At 40.9% G+C, this 18,735-nt stretch overlaps 2 protein-coding genes across 4 annotated transcripts in view; one reads left to right on the top strand and one right to left on the bottom strand.

Moving 5' to 3' along the window:
* LOC136827727 (transmembrane protein 62-like) overlaps positions 1-2,351 on the bottom strand; it is a 55,776-nt gene extending 53,425 nt beyond the window's left edge. Inside the window, exon 1 of the mRNA XM_067085191.1 lies at positions 2,208-2,351. Within this exon, the coding sequence (XP_066941292.1) occupies positions 2,208-2,213 (6 nt within the window). The 5' untranslated portion in view covers positions 2,214-2,351. The remainder of the gene's footprint in view (positions 1-2,207) is intronic.
* Positions 2,352-7,918: 5,567 nt separating this feature from the next.
* LOC136827710 (oocyte zinc finger protein XlCOF28-like) lies at positions 7,919-17,987 on the top strand. Of its 3 annotated transcripts, none has more exons than XM_067085180.1 (3): positions 7,919-8,033; positions 15,000-15,047; positions 16,043-17,987. In XM_067085180.1, the coding sequence occupies exons 2-3, from the start codon at positions 15,036-15,038 to the stop codon at positions 17,294-17,296; spliced, it is 1,266 nt and encodes a 421-aa protein (XP_066941281.1). In that variant the 5' UTR covers positions 7,919-8,033; positions 15,000-15,035; the 3' UTR covers positions 17,297-17,987. The 3 variants fall into 3 exon arrangements, with proteins under 3 accessions (XP_066941281.1, XP_066941277.1, XP_066941285.1); XM_067085176.1 differs by having other exon boundaries at positions 7,930-8,093; XM_067085184.1 differs by lacking the exon at positions 7,919-8,033 and adding an exon at positions 8,411-8,653.
* The last annotated feature ends 748 nt before the right edge of the window (positions 17,988-18,735 follow it).

Below are 18,735 nucleotides of genomic sequence, written 5' to 3'. Positions count from 1 at the left end.
TGTCCTTAGAGACTTCTTCGTTGGGAGAGACAGTACTAGTGAAATCGTCGATGACATCCAGGTTAGAAATGTCGAGCCTTTCAGAAAGTACCACAGCTCCCTAATAGAGCAAGGTAACGATTGATGTGGATCATTGATACAAAGTCCAAGGAGGAGGGGAACAAGAAGGACTCGAACCTGACAAAAGGTATCGATGGATTCAGAGTCCATTTACAACATCCGAGAAGGAGTCGAGGCATTGATCCCCTTCACCTGTTCTTCCATCTTCTACACCAAGGGTGGAGTGAGATGAGTGATGGTCCTAAGACCGGAGTTTGCCACACCTTGTGTTCCCTTCTTGGTCGATAGAGCAAGGAAGGGAAAACTGCCTCTGACAAAAGAGTCAGGACACCTGCTTGTCCGGACTCTTTCTCCCATCCTATGCCCAAGTTGGTATGGAGAGAGGTCTCTCTGGTACCAGACCAGGGTACCCGGGTCTCCTTAGAGACCTGGGTACTTGGCGCAGCTCACAAACGAGTGTCTTACACACTGCCGGCCTTAGAAGCAGACTTCTTCAGCACAGCAACGGGACTGCAAAATGAGGTCTGCACACCCTCGGCTCCCAAGACGACTGACCCCGGGGTCAACGAATCGGTTCCCTGGCCCGCGGACTAGGAAGAGCCGACGAGAGATCCCACTGCCTTCCCTGTGGAAGGAGGCAGTCCCTTAGAAGTCTTAGGGTGAGACTTCTGGGGAAACACGAAAAACAAGCGTAAAAAGAAGGGCGAATAATTGGATAGTGGGAGCCATTCCAAAGGCACGTTTCATTCATTACAAGTACTACTGATTCTAAGCCTTAACACGCATGCGCTAGCTTTTGGTTCACCAATCACCAGTTGCTGGTTTTCTGCGCTTAGCGAGAACTGCTGAACAAGAATTTAAAGTAATTACCTCTTGCCAGAATATACGAGCTCGCAGTAATCTTTAAAAATGCAGATAAGGCGTGCAGCGCCATTCTGCTACGGCAACCTACAGAGGCCACCCAAGTTGAAAGCGGAAATGGTAATGTTTTGTTTCCCGTTTACGAAAGCTTTGAATAGTGTGCAGTGGAGCTAGACTATGGCAATTGATGTTTTTCTATGTTATTTTACTTGCTTTACAAGAATTTAAGGTAATGTTTTGCCGGTTGGCTGCTGCTAAACTGTAATTTAACCTTGAGCTGTGTGTGACCCACTGGCGGTTCTACCTGCCCGCTGGTACAGACATACAGTTTGCAAGGGTCAATTACATTTTAGTTACAGCCGACCGACAAAATATTATCTTAAATTCTTGTTCAGCAGGTAAAATAGCATAGAAAAACGTCAATTGCCACAGGCTAGCTCACCACGGACAGCCGGCTTAGAATTACCAAAAAGACAATTTCCAAGATAATACCCGACGTGGAGCTAATACTTAGTGCTAGGCTATCCCTTTTATAATATGTTTCCTTAGCCAATCCCATCTTAAACATAGGCTATGGCTTCCTAATGATTTGCGATTGCACGGAGCCGTTCCGTAACAATAACATGGCAGCCCAGTCTTTCTCCCATCGTTTCCAAAACCCAGCATTCCCAAAGGATCCCCAACCATGTTGGGTAGATAAGTTTAGGAACAATCAACGGTAATTCTATATATTAGCTCCGTGCCTGTTTTTACCCTTTCAACTGGTTTTTTCTACACTTTTAGGGGTTCTGATACTGGCGGTGCATCTGTTAGTTGTCGGCCAAATGGAATGTCCCTTCGCCGTGTTTAGTACTGGTCTGGGGGGGGGGGGTTGCCCATACGTTAACAAGTTATTGCACTTGCCGGACGGGATATGAGCCGCTCGAAACAGACGTACCCGTGCTCTGTCTCGTGAAGATCGCGTATGGAAACCCCTTGTTGGATGGACTTCGGGGGTTAATCACAGGTTAATCAGACTCGAGCGCCAAAAATGAAAGGTAAATTCATAATTAGCAACCAAAAAACTATAGAAAGAGTCAAGTTATAGTGCCGTCGGCGACGCGGAGCTACCCTATAGTTCTACCCAGGTAGGGCATTAAACAGGGGTTCACTGGGCTTGTCGTAAGCTTAACTGGGCAAGGTTAGGGTAAACCTACCCTCAGTTACGTGAAAAAGACTCGTCCAATGCAGCCCCGTCTGGGACGCGACAATTATATCATGACTTCAGAAATACGCTAAAATAATACCTTCATTTTGGACAGGGGTCTTGATCTTAAGAGATCGATCTTGATCAGTAACTCATGGTGTCCTTCCGAGGATACAATGGCCTATTGTATCTACCGGTATCCTTTATCATCAACTTGTCACTTATGTTTACATAGAGTTTACACAAACACACTAGAGTGGGACTCCCGAGTACAAAATGATAGAGTTTATAGAATTAGATCAGCTACATGTTACTGTAATGAGAATTGAGTCACCGCACTGTACTGTATTATACAGTATATTATTATTCACCGTACTGTACTGTATTATACAGGATACTATTCACCGTACTTTATTGTATTATATACAGTACACTATTCATCAAAGCCAGGCACGCTTAGACATGCATACATCACATCATCTAGGTTTACGTACTTATGAAGACCATCTTCAAAAATATAACATTTTACGATGAATTCAATAAATTTTCAGATAAAAAAAAACAAAAAAACCACAGGAGGAAAAATTATGTTCTGAAATGCTGTGAGAATAGTGGATTTGTTATTATACCTCAGTGTAGAATATGAAACAGTAAGGTTGCCTTAGAATTGATAGACGAATTACTGTACATATGAATACAATTTACCGTCATGAAGGCGACATACCAATTGGTTCTCTAGGGATATGAGGCTTGTAAAATTTCTTAACGGAAAATTAGAAATTGCAAATCTTACTAAGGCTTATCGAGAGGAGTACTACAAGGCAGCGTTTTATGACCTGCGTTGGTTAAGTGTTATGAATAACGTCATGAAAAATAGTGAAATGAATTCTATTTTTGTTTTGTAGAAGATATGATCTACCTGGTCGTAAAAGATGTAGAAAATATCGTATTCAAACTCCCTTTAGTCAACAATAAAGAGAATTGCCCTACACCTTGATAAGATGAATTTTCCGCAGGATGACCTTGTCTCTTTCCAATACGATGTTTGTCAAGTCTATTAAAATATTTTTTTTTTTATCTTAATCGTCTCCTGAAGAAAAACAAAATTCTAACTGATGCGTGAGATTTATGCTTTCTGACCTTAAAAGAAGTACAGCAATAAAAAGAAAATTATTTTTTTTCATTGTGTTAATGTATTTCTGGTACATAGTTTCTTATGACGGTCTAAGTTGAGATGATTTTGCATTCAGTTCTTGAAAATGTGAGATTACCTGTATCCCTGAAATTTACTTTTACTTTTACTCCTGGAATGCGTTTTTTTTTAAATTTTTTCTAAGTTATATAGTAAGGCGCATATAATTTGTAACGAATAGGCGCATATTTGCCTAGATGCAAGCACTATGCACATTATATATATATATATATATATATATATATATATATATATATATATATATATATATATATATATATATATATATATATATATATATATATATATATATATAACGTTCTAGGATGTGGTGGTTAGTGGTAACTCGAACAATAGAAGACGGTTGAAGGAGAAAGTACATATCAGGTGGTCCATAAAATACATTTATTGCAACGTTTCAAAACACAAAGGTTTCATTTTCAAGCTATAGAGATAAAAAAAACAATAAAATTAAAATTAAAAGCGCTAAAATACAAATACAAGACATAATACATTATATATAGCAAAATTAAAAACTAGTCGTAGCAGGACCAACCATCAAGAGAGGAAGGAAGGACGAAAGTCAGAAGGAACAAACCAGAGACGACAAAAGGCAACAGCTCACGTAAGGTAAAGAGTTGTCAAGGAAGACTGCTAAGTGTTCAGTTGGGGAACAAGTTGTTTAATAAACAAGGACTCCTGGATTGTCAATAGTTTGCCATTCGGTTCCCGTCCCAATATTTCAAAATCTTTGTATTGTATGTTATGTTTGCATTTATTGGCGTGTTGCCTGATGTTGGAAAATTCAGGATTAGCAAGTTTGCAATCAATTCCGACTCTTAGTAACCTCTGTGTGGATCCCACGCAGATCCCTAGACTACATCTAGGGCAATTGAACTTGTACACAACACATGAGGTCATCAAAGGGTCAAGTTTATCTTTGAATTTAAACAAACTACCCAAAGTGAGTGGATTTGTCGGGATGACATTAAATTTAATAGCTGGTATATAATTAAATATGAGTTTGTCTTAATGCATCATAGAAATTTTGGTCACGGATCAAAGGTACAATTGCTGCATAAAACGGAGGCTTAGGCACATTAGGTAAGGAGACTTTTGGAATAAAAACGTTATTAAGAATTTTAAAAGCATACCTGTGAAAAAGTGTGGTGGGAAAATAATTACTTGTAAAATACTGATGTAAGAAGCGGATTTCCTCGTGAAAAAAACTCCCTACTAGATGTCAATGAGAAGGCACGATGATCATCAGGTATAATTATGAGTTGTCTCAAGTGTTTCCATGTTTATTTGTGAACTTACGTTTCTATAAGTTTGGATAAGTACGATAGGTTCGATTTTGGTCTATAGAAGCTTAGAGTTTCTTTATCACCTTTTCCTTTATAGGAGGCTTTATACAAGCAAGCTTTTCACTCATGTTGACAATATCAAACTAAAGCTCCCGCAACTGATCAAAGCTTTTTGACTCTTTTATACCACTTATGGGAAACGGGTCATTTTCACAACAGGTGTTTTTTACTTTTCTCATCGTTTTTTCAAAGTCTTTCATGTCCAGTTCTTTAAACTTACTGAATTTGCTATTTCTAATTGCGATCACCGGGAGTTCAGGAGGGATCTCCTTATCTAAACTATGACAGATTCTTTCAATTTTGTCTTCAAAGTAGTTCACAAAGTTATTGGCCAGGTTTTTGTAGTCACTGGTTACATCAGGTAGAACCTTTTCTTTCTTGAGCCCCAATATTCCGGCTAAATTGTTATGGATTTTTTGGGAATTTTTCTCTACACCAAACATTTTATTGTAATATATTTTCTTGGTTTTCATAATCAAGTCGTTGTAATGATTTCTAGCTGTTTTATACAGTGACCAATTATCACTACTTCTTGATTCTTTCGATCTTCCATTTTTCTTTTCTTTTTCTTAGCTTCACACAATTCACTGATAAACCATTTGGCATTTTCTTTAACTATTATTTGCTCTGTTACTTCTGGACATTTATCTTTGTAGCTTGACGCCAATATACATTTGCTATAGAATGCAAAACAGCTTACACATATTTGGTCGCCTGTCAAGGTATTCCTCAAATTACGCCTGCACTCCTGACTTGCTTCTCTTATTTTCTTTATGATCTCAACAAAAAATTCATCTGCTTTAAAGGTTGTTTTGTTTCTGCAAGTGATAGTTTTTTTTTTCAGTGGATAGACATTCCAGATATTTATACTAAATGTAACTAGTTTATGTACTGGAGATGTCACGCATTCAGGCTCAGCTTGTATGTCACTCACAGTCTCGTTGTTTTTGTTTTGCATCACTAGGTCAATGGTATGGTTCAGTAATGATGTCAGTTTTTCCACAACATGTACGAGGTCGTTGCTTTCAAGTAACTCTATAAATTCCTTTGACATATTTGTCATCGTTGTCATCCAGATGTAGGTTGAAGCCACCACAAATCTGTATAATTTTGTTATCGGCTAACAAGTCGAGGAAGTCTCTGAATTCATCCAGGAACGATCTCTTACTTGTGCTAGGTGGTTTATAAATTGTTATGATTTGTATGTGTTTGTTTATGTGCGTAATTTTGGTGTTGGTGTGTTCAAATGTACTGAACACATTTTGGTTCATTATAGATACTTTGTACATTTTTTTACAAAGATTCCCACTCCACCACCGTGTTTTTCTCCCTGCACATGGTAAAAGTTGTGAGACCCTGGCGTCGTTTCGTTTATTTTAGAATAATCACTTGCATTATTGCTTAGCCAAGTCTCCGTTAGCATGCATATATCTAGATTGTGATAATTTATAAGATTTTTTAATTGTGTTAGTTTTATTTCCTACGGACTGTATGTTTATTAAATTGCATAGAAGATTATTGGTCAAAGCCATGGTCCGTATTATTTTTCACCTGTAACACATATTCTTCATATACTGTGCACATATATCCATCATATGTTTTATGTTTAGTATCACTATGGCCTTTCTTTACACAATGTTTAGGCCTACACTTGAAGATGCTGTTAGCACATTCATTTGATTTGTGATTTTCACCACATCTAGGGAAAGCTTGGTCATTTCTGCATTTGTTGCTCTATGACCAAATTCCTGACATTTATAGCATTGATAGGGCATGCAACAGTCGTATACTTTGCAACGACTATACAGTATACACAATTTGTCACCTCTGTCATAGATAGCCTTTCGTATTTGTGGTGTGAATTTGATGATATATAGTGTTTATATTTGTCATATTTAGCTATCATTTCCTTTTACAATTTTCAGGTCGTCATTTTCAGAAATGAGGTTACCTATCCATGGATTTTTCTTACTACTTTTATTTTTGGTTTAAGGTTACCCTTCTCATTTACTAATATAGCCTATTGCTGATTTCCTGAATCTCCATTTTTGCCTTTTCTAAGTTTTTCCTGTCTGGAAATCTTACAAATAAGTGTCCATCTCTTGTTGTTGTAACCCGTTCAACTGGCGCCGTTATTTTACTCATAATTTGTCTCTTTTCATTTGCTACTGTGCTCTCTTCAATGAGTTTGCGTGTGTTCTTTGTTCAGGCCTCTTGCAGTTATTACAGATGTATAATATGTTGTCACTCCGAAGTGTGGGGGTGTATCTAACCTCGATACCTGAACATTCACAGTGGAACCGTGCATCACACAATTCACAGCAAGTTCCCTCATCATCAACTTCCCCAGAGCAATGTCCGCAGGTTGCTGACTCTCGATTTGGGTTGACTCATCCTTCTCCAGTATTTTACTTAGTGTTCCATCTTTACCCACTTCGATAATTATGAGATAATGTTTGCATGATAGTCTGATCTTCCCTTCACTTGATTTAATTTCTACAAGTATTTATTTTCTCCTTTTCCTTCCTCTTCTTCTATTCACTTTGAACGTCGCGCAAGTCAGGCACTTTTACACAGAGCACTTCACAGGCACGTCCTAACCGCGCGAAAGCGACTGTTTAGGGCGAGATAAACTGAGAAGTTTACCGAGACCATGATAGATTCATCGTATATTATCTATATTTTTATTTTAATCCAGAGGGGCTGGTATACAGACAGCGTCCCGTGGAGCTTCCACCATGTTTAGCAGGATTAATACTCTATTAATCCTGATGTTTAGTACCATCCACTCAGGGATTAACGTGAAAACATAAATAAAAGACGACAGGTTTCTTATTATCTCTGTAATTTTCTCAGATTATCTCACGTGCGCTTCATTACACAGGCCTACACCTTTTTCTATACTGTTTAGCCAAAAATTATTATTATATTAATAAAGGATATCATTATGCGGCCTTCTTCTTCACATTTATCTTATACTTCTCTCGAATGACCTCTCTTAATAACTTTTACCACATTGACTGTGAATAGAAATATAACTAAAAAACGTAACTGGCAAAATTCTCAATCCGAGAAGTTTTGTGGATACTGTCGATAATTATTTTTATCTTGTCACCTTATGTATCTAGATTGTGCGTATTGTATTTGTATATTCCATGTATATGACCCTGAGCCGAAATAAAGCTTATTATTATTATTATTGACTTTAGAGAGAGAGATGCCACTATTAAAATCTTTGGTATTGAACGCATCCTGCTTTGTTTACGTTCAGGTTGCGTCTGTCAGACAGTGATGCGTCTTCGAACGTTTACATCTCTCCTCCTACGCTAATAGTAGGAACTAAGACAGGAACGGCACAAAAGACCTGGTAAATGACCTTGACGTATATTTCCGTATGAAGATGAAGGCTGCCTTGAACACTGACAGGGTACCATGACTGTTAACGGAACTGTCAGAAATTGAATTGTGTCCATTTCGAAGATGTTTTCTAGACTTGCATGATTCACTCTTCTAGAAACCGGCATTTAAATGTATTTTTGATGACGCTTTTATAAGATAGTTTTAACATTTCGAAGACTCTTTGCCGCTACTTAGAAAATAATATTTATAAATTATTAATAATCCAGATAAATAGTCGAAGACTCTTTGCATCTATTTGGAAAATATAAATGATTGATAATCTAGATAAATAGTCGAAGACTCTTTGCCTCTACTTGGAAAATACTTATGATTAATAATCTAGATAAATAGGGGTAGTTTATAGGAGGTGGTGGTCGAGGGTAATCTTTTTCTCACTCGAGATTTTAAGTGAATCGGTTTTACAGTTCAGTGGTTTTGTTTGGGTTATTTATCCAGTTTATTTTCGGATGTGTTTTAGCCTCTGGAGGTTTTAGCCAAAAGCATCTCGGTAAAATTTCGTTTCTGGTGCGAACTCCAGTGCCACGTGAGGGCTACACTTTTGCCGTGTTTAGTACTAGCCCCTGGGAGGTGAAGTGTATTTCGTTGTGTTTAGTACTAGCCCCTGGGGTATCAAATGTATTCCATTATGTTTAGTACTAGGCCCTGGGGGTAAAATGTATTTTGTTGTGTTTAGTACTAGCCCCTGGGGGGTCAAATGCATTTGGGTAATTCTAAGCCAGCTGTCCGCGCTGAGCTAGACTATGGCAGTTGACGTTTTTCTATGTCATTTTACTTGCTTTACAAGAATTTAAAGTAATATTTTGTCGGCCGGCTGTAACTAAACTGTATTGACCTTTGAAAACTACACGACTCGAATTACCTAACGCAGGGTAGGTCTAAGCCAGCATTCCGTGGCGAGCCCACTACCCCCCTCCATAGCTGGTACGGCAAAATTGTAACCAGTAATCACCCCTACGGTACATTAGGTTGATATTTTTAGGGGTGTTTACTGGTTACAATTTTGCCGTTTTAGCTATGGAGGCAGTGGGGGGCTCGCCGCGGAATGCCGGCTTAGATCTACACTGTCGGTAGTGTAGTCTTCAAAGGTCAATTGCAGTTTAGTTACAGCGGGCCGACAAAATATTACTATAAATTCCTGTAAAGCAAGTAAAATAACATAGGAAAACGTCAATTGCCATAGTCTAGCTCACCGTGGACAGCCGGCTTAGAATTACTGCATTTTGTTGTGTTTAGGTCTAGCCCTTGGGGGGTCAGATGTATTTTGTCGTGTTTAGTACCAGCCCCTGGGGAGGGTCAAATGTATTTCGCCATGTTTAGTTGGGGGGTCAAATGTATTTCATTGTGTTTAGTACTAGCCCCAGGGGGATCAAATGTCCCTAAGTGCATTATGCAAAATTGAAACTTAGAAGTAATCATCAATTATTTACATATATTTTATTTTTTATTGTGATAAACATTAGTTGTTCGGACACGATATATAAACCATCGGTCCTTTACATTAGGCATTATTTTCAGCGAAGCTGGAAACGGCCGTTGAACTTTTGAACAAGGTGGTTGGGCAGTCAACTACCGTCCGGTAGGTGGGAGTCCTGCCTTCCCGGAGGTAAACATTCCAATTTGCTTTTGGCCATCTTGTGACGTAGATGTGTTTCTCACTCTCTGCTTTCCCGTTGGGATCTTTTCTTTTTCCTTGCCAGTGGTTGCTTTGTGTGTTTGTTCTCAATATGCAATCCCATGAAGGAAATAAAGCTTGTAAGCACGCCTTCTCCCAGCGTGTGTGTCCTGGGGTTGGCGGGAAGAAGTGCTGTAGCATTAGGTCTAATGTTGATGTGGACCCGCACACCCTTTGTCCTCTTGCAGGGGGCGTGTGTTCACAGTTATCTACTTGTGCCGAGTGTTGCCCCTGGTCGGCTGAGCAGTGGGTGAAGTTTGAGAGGAGGAAACAGTACCGGAGGAAGCCTTCCAAGGCGTCTTCTGAGGGTTATATGCCCCTGATGACTCCCCTGGTGACTAACCCTTTGGGATCATTTCTCGTAGCAAACTTCCCCTTCTGGCTGCCTCTGCTTTGGGAGAGGACTCCACTACGTCTTCTTTGCTCGCTTTGTTGGGCGTAGAATGATGGGGGTGGTGAACGATCAGGACAACCTCTTCTCAGGGGCCTCTCCTTGCTTCCGGGGGAAATTACCCCCGCCCCTGGAGCGAGTAGAGACTCCCTCCATTGACCCAACTTTTTCTTTAGGTTTGGCAGTAGAGGCCTCTCTCGGGTGGCAGGCTACGGACCTGACTTCTGCCTGGCTCCACCTGGGTCTCCCTGGAGTCCCATCATTGGAGGGTCTCCTTGCCCATTAGACTGGCACTCTGGTCTTAACCCACGCTATGGCTACTGCTACCACTAGCACTGTGACTATGACAGCTTTTGCCAAGATGCTGGTGACTGTCTTGCCTCCAGGTGACTGCCATGCTGGCATCCCAGCACGCAGTGCCTCTGCCTCCTGGTTTCTCTGAGCCCAGCTGTCCCAGCCAGGACCCTCCATGATGGTGACTTCTTCTGTGTCTCATCTTATGATTCCTGCTCCTGCTGTTCCTGGCTTTGCTGGTTCCCGGGCTATCCTGGCTGCTCTACCTGCCCTGGCTATCCCGATCGTGGCTCCTGTCTTACTTGGCTCTCGGCCTATCCTGGCTCCTCCAACTGCCTAGCCTGTTCCGGTCGCCCCAGTCGCTGCTCCTGGCTTTCCTGGCCCCGGGCTGCCACTGCCTCCACTGTTGATGAATCTGCTGCCCAGGTTGCTCCCGCTACCCTGGCCACCCTGGCTACTCCTGTGACATCTGCTGCTCCCTCCTGGATGGGGGACTTGACCGCCATCCTGAAGAAGTTGACGAAGACGAAGTCAAAGAACAGGTCTAGGAAGGTGTCGTCTCCGTCTTCATCGTCTTCATCTTCGTCATTGTCATCATCTGCTACCTCCTCCCCTTCTTCTCCCGAGGCTCATCGGTCGAAGAAGAAGAAGGCCACCTCTCTCCCCAAAGAAATCCCGTTCTGGGACTTCTAAGGGACTGCCTCCTTCCACAGGGGAAGCAGTGGGATGTCTCGTTGCCTCTTCCTGTGGGCGTGCAAACCTCGGTCTTCACACCCATTGCCGTGCCTAAGAAGTCGGCTTTGAAGGCTGGCACTGTGTCAGGCGCTTGTTCACGAGCAGCTCTGAATACCCAGGCCTCTAAGGAGACTCAGGTATCCTGAGCCAGTACCTGAGGGTCCACTCTCCGTACCGATTTGGGCGCAGGACGAGTGGAGCCAAGACATTTAGGTGTCTTGGCTCCGCCTGCTGGCACTGCCTCCAGTGCCAAGCCAGGTTCCCAGGTAGGTGCTTCGGTCTTGATAGAGTCCGAGCATCCAGCGAGACAGAGAGGAGGTCCCCTGTACAGTTTTCTTGCAAGGTTCCAGCCACGAAGAAGACTGGGGCCCGTCAAGAGGACAGCGCAAGTTCTCATCAGCCAGCCGCGCATTCGACTCCACCCAATCCTTGCTTATGTTCGCATGATCGCCCTGGCTCAGTAAAGTCGAGCGCCCAGCTCGGCTTGTGTGAACTGCTACGCTCTCCTCAGGACAGCACTGCGCCAAGGCGAAGGCACTCTCCTAGGGACTGCCTTGGACCCTTTCCCTGTTTGCAGTTCTGCTGAGGTACATAGGTACATAGAGAAGAGGTGATTCTACCTTCTCGGTTGCATGCACAATCCCGGGATTCTAAGCATTACCAACAGGTCACAACTTTACGATACTGCTGGGATATCGTGTAGGCACTTTGAGTGTTCATGGTTCATCTAAGACTCCTGATATGCATGTGTGTTGTATGCTTAGCCTTTACTAATTTGGTTTCAAGCTGGTTGAGTTACAAGTCAGCCCCAGTTCATGATTCAGCAATTGGTACCACCTGAGCCAATCATTCATACCTATGGTCCAGAGAGCACTCATCATACTTTTGGGAATCCATTTGGACATGAGGGCCTTCTCCTAGAACCCCTTTAGGATGAGTTGGAACAGTTTTTTCAAGAGGTGTTGGGCTTATTTGTGAGTTTAATGATCACTGGGAAGCAATCATTGTTCCTTTATCAGACCATCCCATTGATGGAGTGTACTCGGGGTGGTTCTCCAATGTTTTCATAGAGTGAGAGTGCAGATACATCTCACTCTGGTTCAGGGCCTTATCAAACTTGTGTTAGTATGCTATACCATATAGGAAGTTTAAGGAGTCATTGGTCTCTGCTCATTATTATGACTAGGAACATAGCATGTCCAGGTTGAGATTCAACTTTCCAGTCAGTTGGAAGACTATCCTCCCTCCTAAGGAGTAAGTCTTATATGCAAACCTCCGTCTTACATAATTCCACCTCATCCACTCCGCATTGCTGAGCCTTTTCTCAGGTAGTCAGGCCGAATGGTATGGACCTCACTGCCTTGGTAGAGGTTTCCATGCTCTTAAGGCAATCTTAGCAGTCTTGCCCACTCCATGAACCCAGACCTTGGGAGGGGTATATGATGCTAGTGCTCTGTAGCCTCATCCAGATGCCTAAGTTGGGCTTTGGACTGGGATGTCACTCTCAAGACTATCCTCCTGCTATCTTTACCTTTTTCGTGGCAAAAACTCATAACTGTCAGTCCTTGACAAGAGATTCGAGAATTCTTGGTTCCCTTCAGTCCTGCAGATGATAATTGTTATAAGATGTTGATGTGTTCAGTGAGACGTATGGTTTACCACCATCATAGGACTTGACATCTTAGGCCGGAGTGTCACTGATTGTTCATCAATACTTGTAGGAACAAGAGGAAAGTACCCCAGAACACCATATTGGTTTGGGTTTGGGAGGTCATTCAGCAGGCAAAAGAGAGTCATTGGGCAAGGGCTCTAGAAATAAAAGCAAGGGGCATTGCAGTCTTGGGTGTTCAAGAACTTCTTGGTGTCACAGTTATTGAGGAAAGGTGTTTGGCACTGCTAGAGCACCTTTACCTCCTCTTACCTCAAGGGTGTCACCCACAAGTTTCTGGATGCTCTTTCCTTAGGACTTGGGGTGGCTGCTGAACAAAAAGTGTAATCATTGTTCCATGCAGAACCCCTTCAGCAGAGTCGGGATGGAGATTGTTTGGCTGTTTGTGTGTGCAGTGATCCCGGGGAAGTAACAACTACCCATATTGTCAAACTCTTCTCGTTGATGGATTGTACCACAAGGTTCACTTAGGTGATGAGGCAGTTGCTCCAACAGCTGTGGTTGCTGCTTGCTAGTGGTGTTTCGGAGCAGGTGCTATCCCTTCTCTGGTGGGAGATGCCCCAGGAATATCAACCACACTGCCTTCAACATCAGCAACAGACCTCTCCTTGAGCTAGGTGCACTGAAAGAAAGTGCAAATGTTATACCTTCTCCCCCTTGTTGTTGAGCTCTTCCTTATCCTCCTTCTTCATCTTCCTCCGGAAGGAAAAAGAAGTCCAAGAAGACCTCTCATAAGAAGTCTTTTAAGACTAATAGAAAGTGCCCTGCCCTGGCTTGGAGAGGTGATGGTGTGCGATCACCCCTTGGTGTTCTGCCCACCATAGGTAGGGTTGACATGGGTCTCTGAGTGTGCTCGGAGCTTTCTTGGACGTGAGGACTGCTCGTGACTCTTCCTCCTCCCGTGTTTCACCCAAATTACATGGTAGAGGCTCAGTGTATGGACAGTTTCCAGATCGTACATGCACACACACAGGGGGTTCATGTGTGATGGATCATCACTGTATGGTACCCTCAGTTAGTGGGATGACCATACTGCATGTTGGTTTATTCGTGATTCACCACAGGCTCCAGAGTTACATTTGCATGATAGCGCTTGTGCCCATTCTCCTTTGGCCATTACTAGTTTGGCATTAACTGAATAAAGGGAGCTCCATGGGTTGGATGGTTATTACTTGGAATCCTGTTCCACGCACTGTTTATCCTTTGCTCAGCGTTACTGATCGTGTGCCTTTGCCCTGTGAGTGGGCACTAGAAAACTGGTGCACCTTCATCTCTTGAGGGAGAGGACCCAGGAAGTACCTCAGCTGTGTCTGCAATGGGATTATCTGCCGGTGCTTTAGGCTGGCAATGGTCCCACAGGCATTCACCTTTGTTAACTTGGGCCCTTTGCATGGTATATGCTTTCATTGTTAATTAGAATTCCCACTCCCCCACAAAGCTACCAACCCCAAACCACAGTTCCTCAAGAAGGATGCACCAATGCTTTTGTAGTGTGTGGGTGTGTGTATGTTTGGTTTCCATCGTATTCATTCAGTTGGATAATATTAATGGGAAGTTTTACTTGGTCACTTGTTGGTTGTTAAGTGTATGGTGTTAGCCAGACTAGGCAACTCCTTAGGTACTGATTAGGTATTTAGGTTCAAACTTCTAGTATTGTCAGTGTTGCAGGGTTGGAAGCATCCTTATCTCTTACTTAGAAGTCCTGAGCTCAATCTCAGTGTAAGGTAGAAATTTAATAAGTAATAATAATAATAATAATAAATTTTGAGGTGAAACTTACCCTCTATCAGTAGCTTTATCTGCGGCTACTTGGCACAGGTAGCCGCAGATAAAGCCAATGATAGAGGGTAAGTACCTAAAAATTGATTTTATCATAAGAAAATCTTAATAACAATGATGATAATAGTAAAACTGATGTTTCAGGAATAAGAAATTCTCGATTGTTCAAAATAATGAATTTTGCCAAGGTTTTTACTGATAGATTCTTCGAACCGTATAACATTTTACTGTTTTATTCGTCCTATTTTGATTGCTACCGTTATGATGAATATCATGAAAGAACAAATACAGTACAGTCATTTGAGTATCATCGAATTTTATTTGTTAATATTAAGTTCCACTATTTACAATAACTGTCTGTTCTTTATTTCAGGTTAGAAATGGATTAAGTGCTCCAGTTTGTAGTGAGATGGAAATAATGGTATGGGCAGCTTAGTTTTCTCATTGTTGAAGCTTTTGTGCCAAAAGGAATCAGACAGCCATCTAGGTGCCATCATGTTACTGTTTTTATAATCAGTCAGCAAGCTTTAATGATCTGCATATTTATCATGATGTATTTATTTTAGAATATTGCGTTAGCTTATTTGAGTAAGTTAAGGCCTTTTGCTATGGATGAATTTCCTAAATTGAACCTCACTGAAACGACAAAGAATGATATACGTACCAAATCTTAAGTTTAGAAGTGATTGTGAAATATTTTTCCCTTTTTGTCCAAAGATTAGAGCTTTTGAAATACTGTTCGGTGCTGCATAATACACATGTAATTTTATATCCTAGCTTTAACTTTGTTATATTAGAACACAAATATGTAGAGTATCTTATACTCTTGTACTAATAAATAGCACAGAGTTTATGTTTTCTTTGGGACATCATTCATAAAGTAGAAAATTGATATGGAGTAACTACTTGCAAGGAAATATTACGGCTTTGTCAACCATTTAAAAATCTTTTACTGTCATTCCTCATTCTCAGAAAGCATTTTCGACTTGAATAACTATATATTGCATGGTCATAGTTTGAACTGGGTTATGGATTTTAACTGCAAGATTCAAATTCAGTTACTTGTGCTGTAGACACCTAATGGCTTGTGGTAATATAATGCTTTTTAGGGAAGGTTCAGAATATAGACACAAAGTAGTGACAACTTAGAAGCACTTGAATGATAGAGGGTAGGTCATCAAAAAACATGAAAATGGATATGATGTAAAATGTGATAAGTGTCAGTTTACCTCTAATAGTAGTGAATAACTTCTGCAGCTTAGGAATACTTGTGGCTATTAGTGTTATAAAGTCCACTACAGTATACATGTGCATAAAGTGAAAAATCTAAAGGCTCAGAAGAAAAAGATTCATTATAAACTAATGTATTCTTGCAGTACTTGTGGATTGGTATTTTATAAATATAATTTGTTTCAGCATCACATCAAAAGTCACATGTCATCAAATACTGAAGGAGAGTTATGTGATGGCTTTAAGCAAACATACATCACTGAGAATTCTGAGGAAAAGGTGGATGATGAAATCGAAGAGATAGACGTCACTGATGACAGAAAAGATAATGATTACAAAGAAACTGCAATCACTGGCAGCTCTGAGGGAAAATTACATAAAGAGAGTGAAGAGACAAATGACATAGATATTTTGTCTTTTGATATTCGGAAGTCAAAGAATCCGCCTGAAAAATCAGAAAATGCCACTCACCATGTGTCATCGGAGTCTTTCCTAAATTTGCTTGAAGAAGATTTAATTATAACCGGCAACAAGGAACGACCTTACATGTGCCGCAAATGTAAAAAGAACATCAGGCATTTGTTGAATTTTAAGAGTCACATGAAGGTTCACACTTTAGCAAAGAAATACTCGTGTCCTGTTTGCAACAAAACTTTCCCTTATGACTGTAAACTCAAAAAGCATATGATGAGGCATTCTGCAACAAAAACACACATTTGCAAGGTTTGTGAAAAGGCTTTCCTGTATCGTAAAGAACTTGCAAAGCACATGAGAAACCATTCTTGTAAGAAAGATAATGTGAATGCCGGAATATCTAGCCATCCACCCAAGCACAAGACTACACTGAGCATTAAAGGATTGTGTAGACAGAACAATGCTTTGAAAAGAAAGAAAGAGAATCCTCAAGATTCTCTCTTAGGTTCATGTAATGTAGTTAGCATATTAAGAAACCATGATTACAATACAGAGTCCAACTTACATTTTAATGGAATGGAAAATGGCATTCCAACCTTAAGCTTAGGCAAAAAGTGTTCAAAACCTGAAGAACATGATTCTCTTAAAGATAATCTTAAACTTGAAATGAGAGCAAACCCTGAAGAAAATACCTTGCGTACAGTAGAAAGTGATAAATGGACCCGGAATAAAAAGCTGCTGTGTGAGCAAGAAAAAGAAGCTGAGAGTGTTACTCTAAAGCAAGAGTATCCAGACGTAGAGGTCTCAAGGGAGTTTTATGTTAAAGAGGTGGATATTGAAAAACAAGAATCCTCAGGGGGCCCGTGTACAGAACGAGGTAACTTCAAGGAAGAACAGGAGATGGATTCTGATGCTAACTGTGATGAAAAGGGTGTACCATATTTAAATTTTATAAATGAACTGATTATAGTTGATGAGTTAGTTACTGATGAAATATATGAAAATGCTACTGATCCATTAATGTAAACCATTAGTATAAATGTTGTTACAGTATATAAAAGGGAGTACAGTTATGAAAGAATGGCTTGCATTTCGACTGCATGCACCTCTTGTTATAGTTGCACTAAAGTCAAGGAAATGTTGCTTACTTGATCAGGAAGCATTTTGTCAACCTGTCTCAATATTTTTGTACATAAGGGTGGATTTTTTGTGTTTGCATGTACAGGCAGTCCCCGGTTACTGGTGGGGGTTTCGTTGCCGATGGTGTGATGATAACTGAAAATCACCGATAACCGGAAATCGATGAATAAGTGGGGACCAGCACCTCTGTTAGGTGGGTATCAGCACCGATCTTTGGTTACCGGCACTTATTGGCACTGAAAATCCAGTTAGCGTTGCCGAAAATTCAGTTGTCATCGCTAGACAAGTGCCGTAAAACCGGATCGCCGATAACCGAGGCCACCGATAACTGAGGCCACCGATAACGGGGGCCTGCCTGTATTGTAAGTTATGAGAAGACAGTATTTATGAGTTATCTTTTTGTGACCTACATTATTTTCAAAAGTTGATAGCACTTCAGGTTGATGATTACTGTATTTGTATTGAAAAAGTTCAGGCTCATTTAAGTTCATTAATGGATGTCAGGCTCATTCTTGGCTTGCTTTGGCATTAAGGCTTATGAAAACTGGTTTGTTCCTACACGATATACAAACCTTCAGTCCTTTACAATAGGAATTTACTTCAGCGCAGCTGGACCACGGCCCTTTAACTTTAAACACGGTGATGAAGTACGTAGTTAACTACCAAATAGTGGTGGGAGTCCCGTCCACCCAGTCGGTATACACTCACTCTGCTTTTGGACATTGGTGAGGAAGGATGTGTGCTTCTTCCTCTCTGCCGATTGACATTGTTTACATTTTTTTAACTTTGTTCATATTGTTGATATATGGTTATAATGTGTTAAAATATACGCAAATACAACTCCTTGTTTTTCTCTTGAGTTTATGCTTTCAGTATTCCAATATAGTGATTCATGCTCATATTTGTAACCCTACGACTTTTATTAGCCGATGATGTGTCACACTGGTTTTAATGTTGCTAAGGCAGTGGGCTTTAAACTAGTTTTTTTTACCTCGCCTACGTGTTTAGCTCTTGATGTACGTTCTCTCGGTGAGAATTTTATTCTCTCAGGGAGAATTTTATTTCTTTGCATTGCGAAAGTTTATTTTGCTAAAAATTCTTTGACATATGTAACGTTTAGTATTTTCAGATGTAGAGCTCAGTCCTGGGAGTAAGGGTTCTCTCGCTGGCAGTACTTCCAATATTGCCCTGTATGTTTCCGATTGCTCTTTTTCTGATGCTACGGGAATGAAGCAGCTGTTGCATGGGTTCTCACCGAACCTATAGCTCAACTCGGAGATGATGTAAGGGTCCCAGGGCAGCAGTAGCTTTGCAGTAGAAGTTGA

This window comes from Macrobrachium rosenbergii, chromosome 3 (assembly GCF_040412425.1).
Source record: "Macrobrachium rosenbergii isolate ZJJX-2024 chromosome 3, ASM4041242v1, whole genome shotgun sequence".
Lineage (NCBI taxonomy): Eukaryota > Metazoa > Arthropoda > Malacostraca > Decapoda > Palaemonidae > Macrobrachium > Macrobrachium rosenbergii.
The sequence above is the reverse complement of the archived record's forward strand: the minus strand, read 5'-3'. Positions and strand labels throughout refer to the sequence as shown.

Bases quoted from the DNA above. Each gene is read 5' to 3' on its own strand.
- LOC136827710 (XM_067085176.1), top strand. From the start codon at position 8,061: ATGAAGATGAAGGCTGCCTTGAACACTGACAGG. The intron at 8,094-14,999 runs GTACCATGACTG...TCTTTATTTCAG, and splicing joins CTGCCTTGAACACTGACAGG to GTTAGAAATGGATTAAGTGC. The intron at 15,048-16,042 runs GTATGGGCAGCT...AATTTGTTTCAG, and splicing joins GTAGTGAGATGGAAATAATG to CATCACATCAAAAGTCACAT.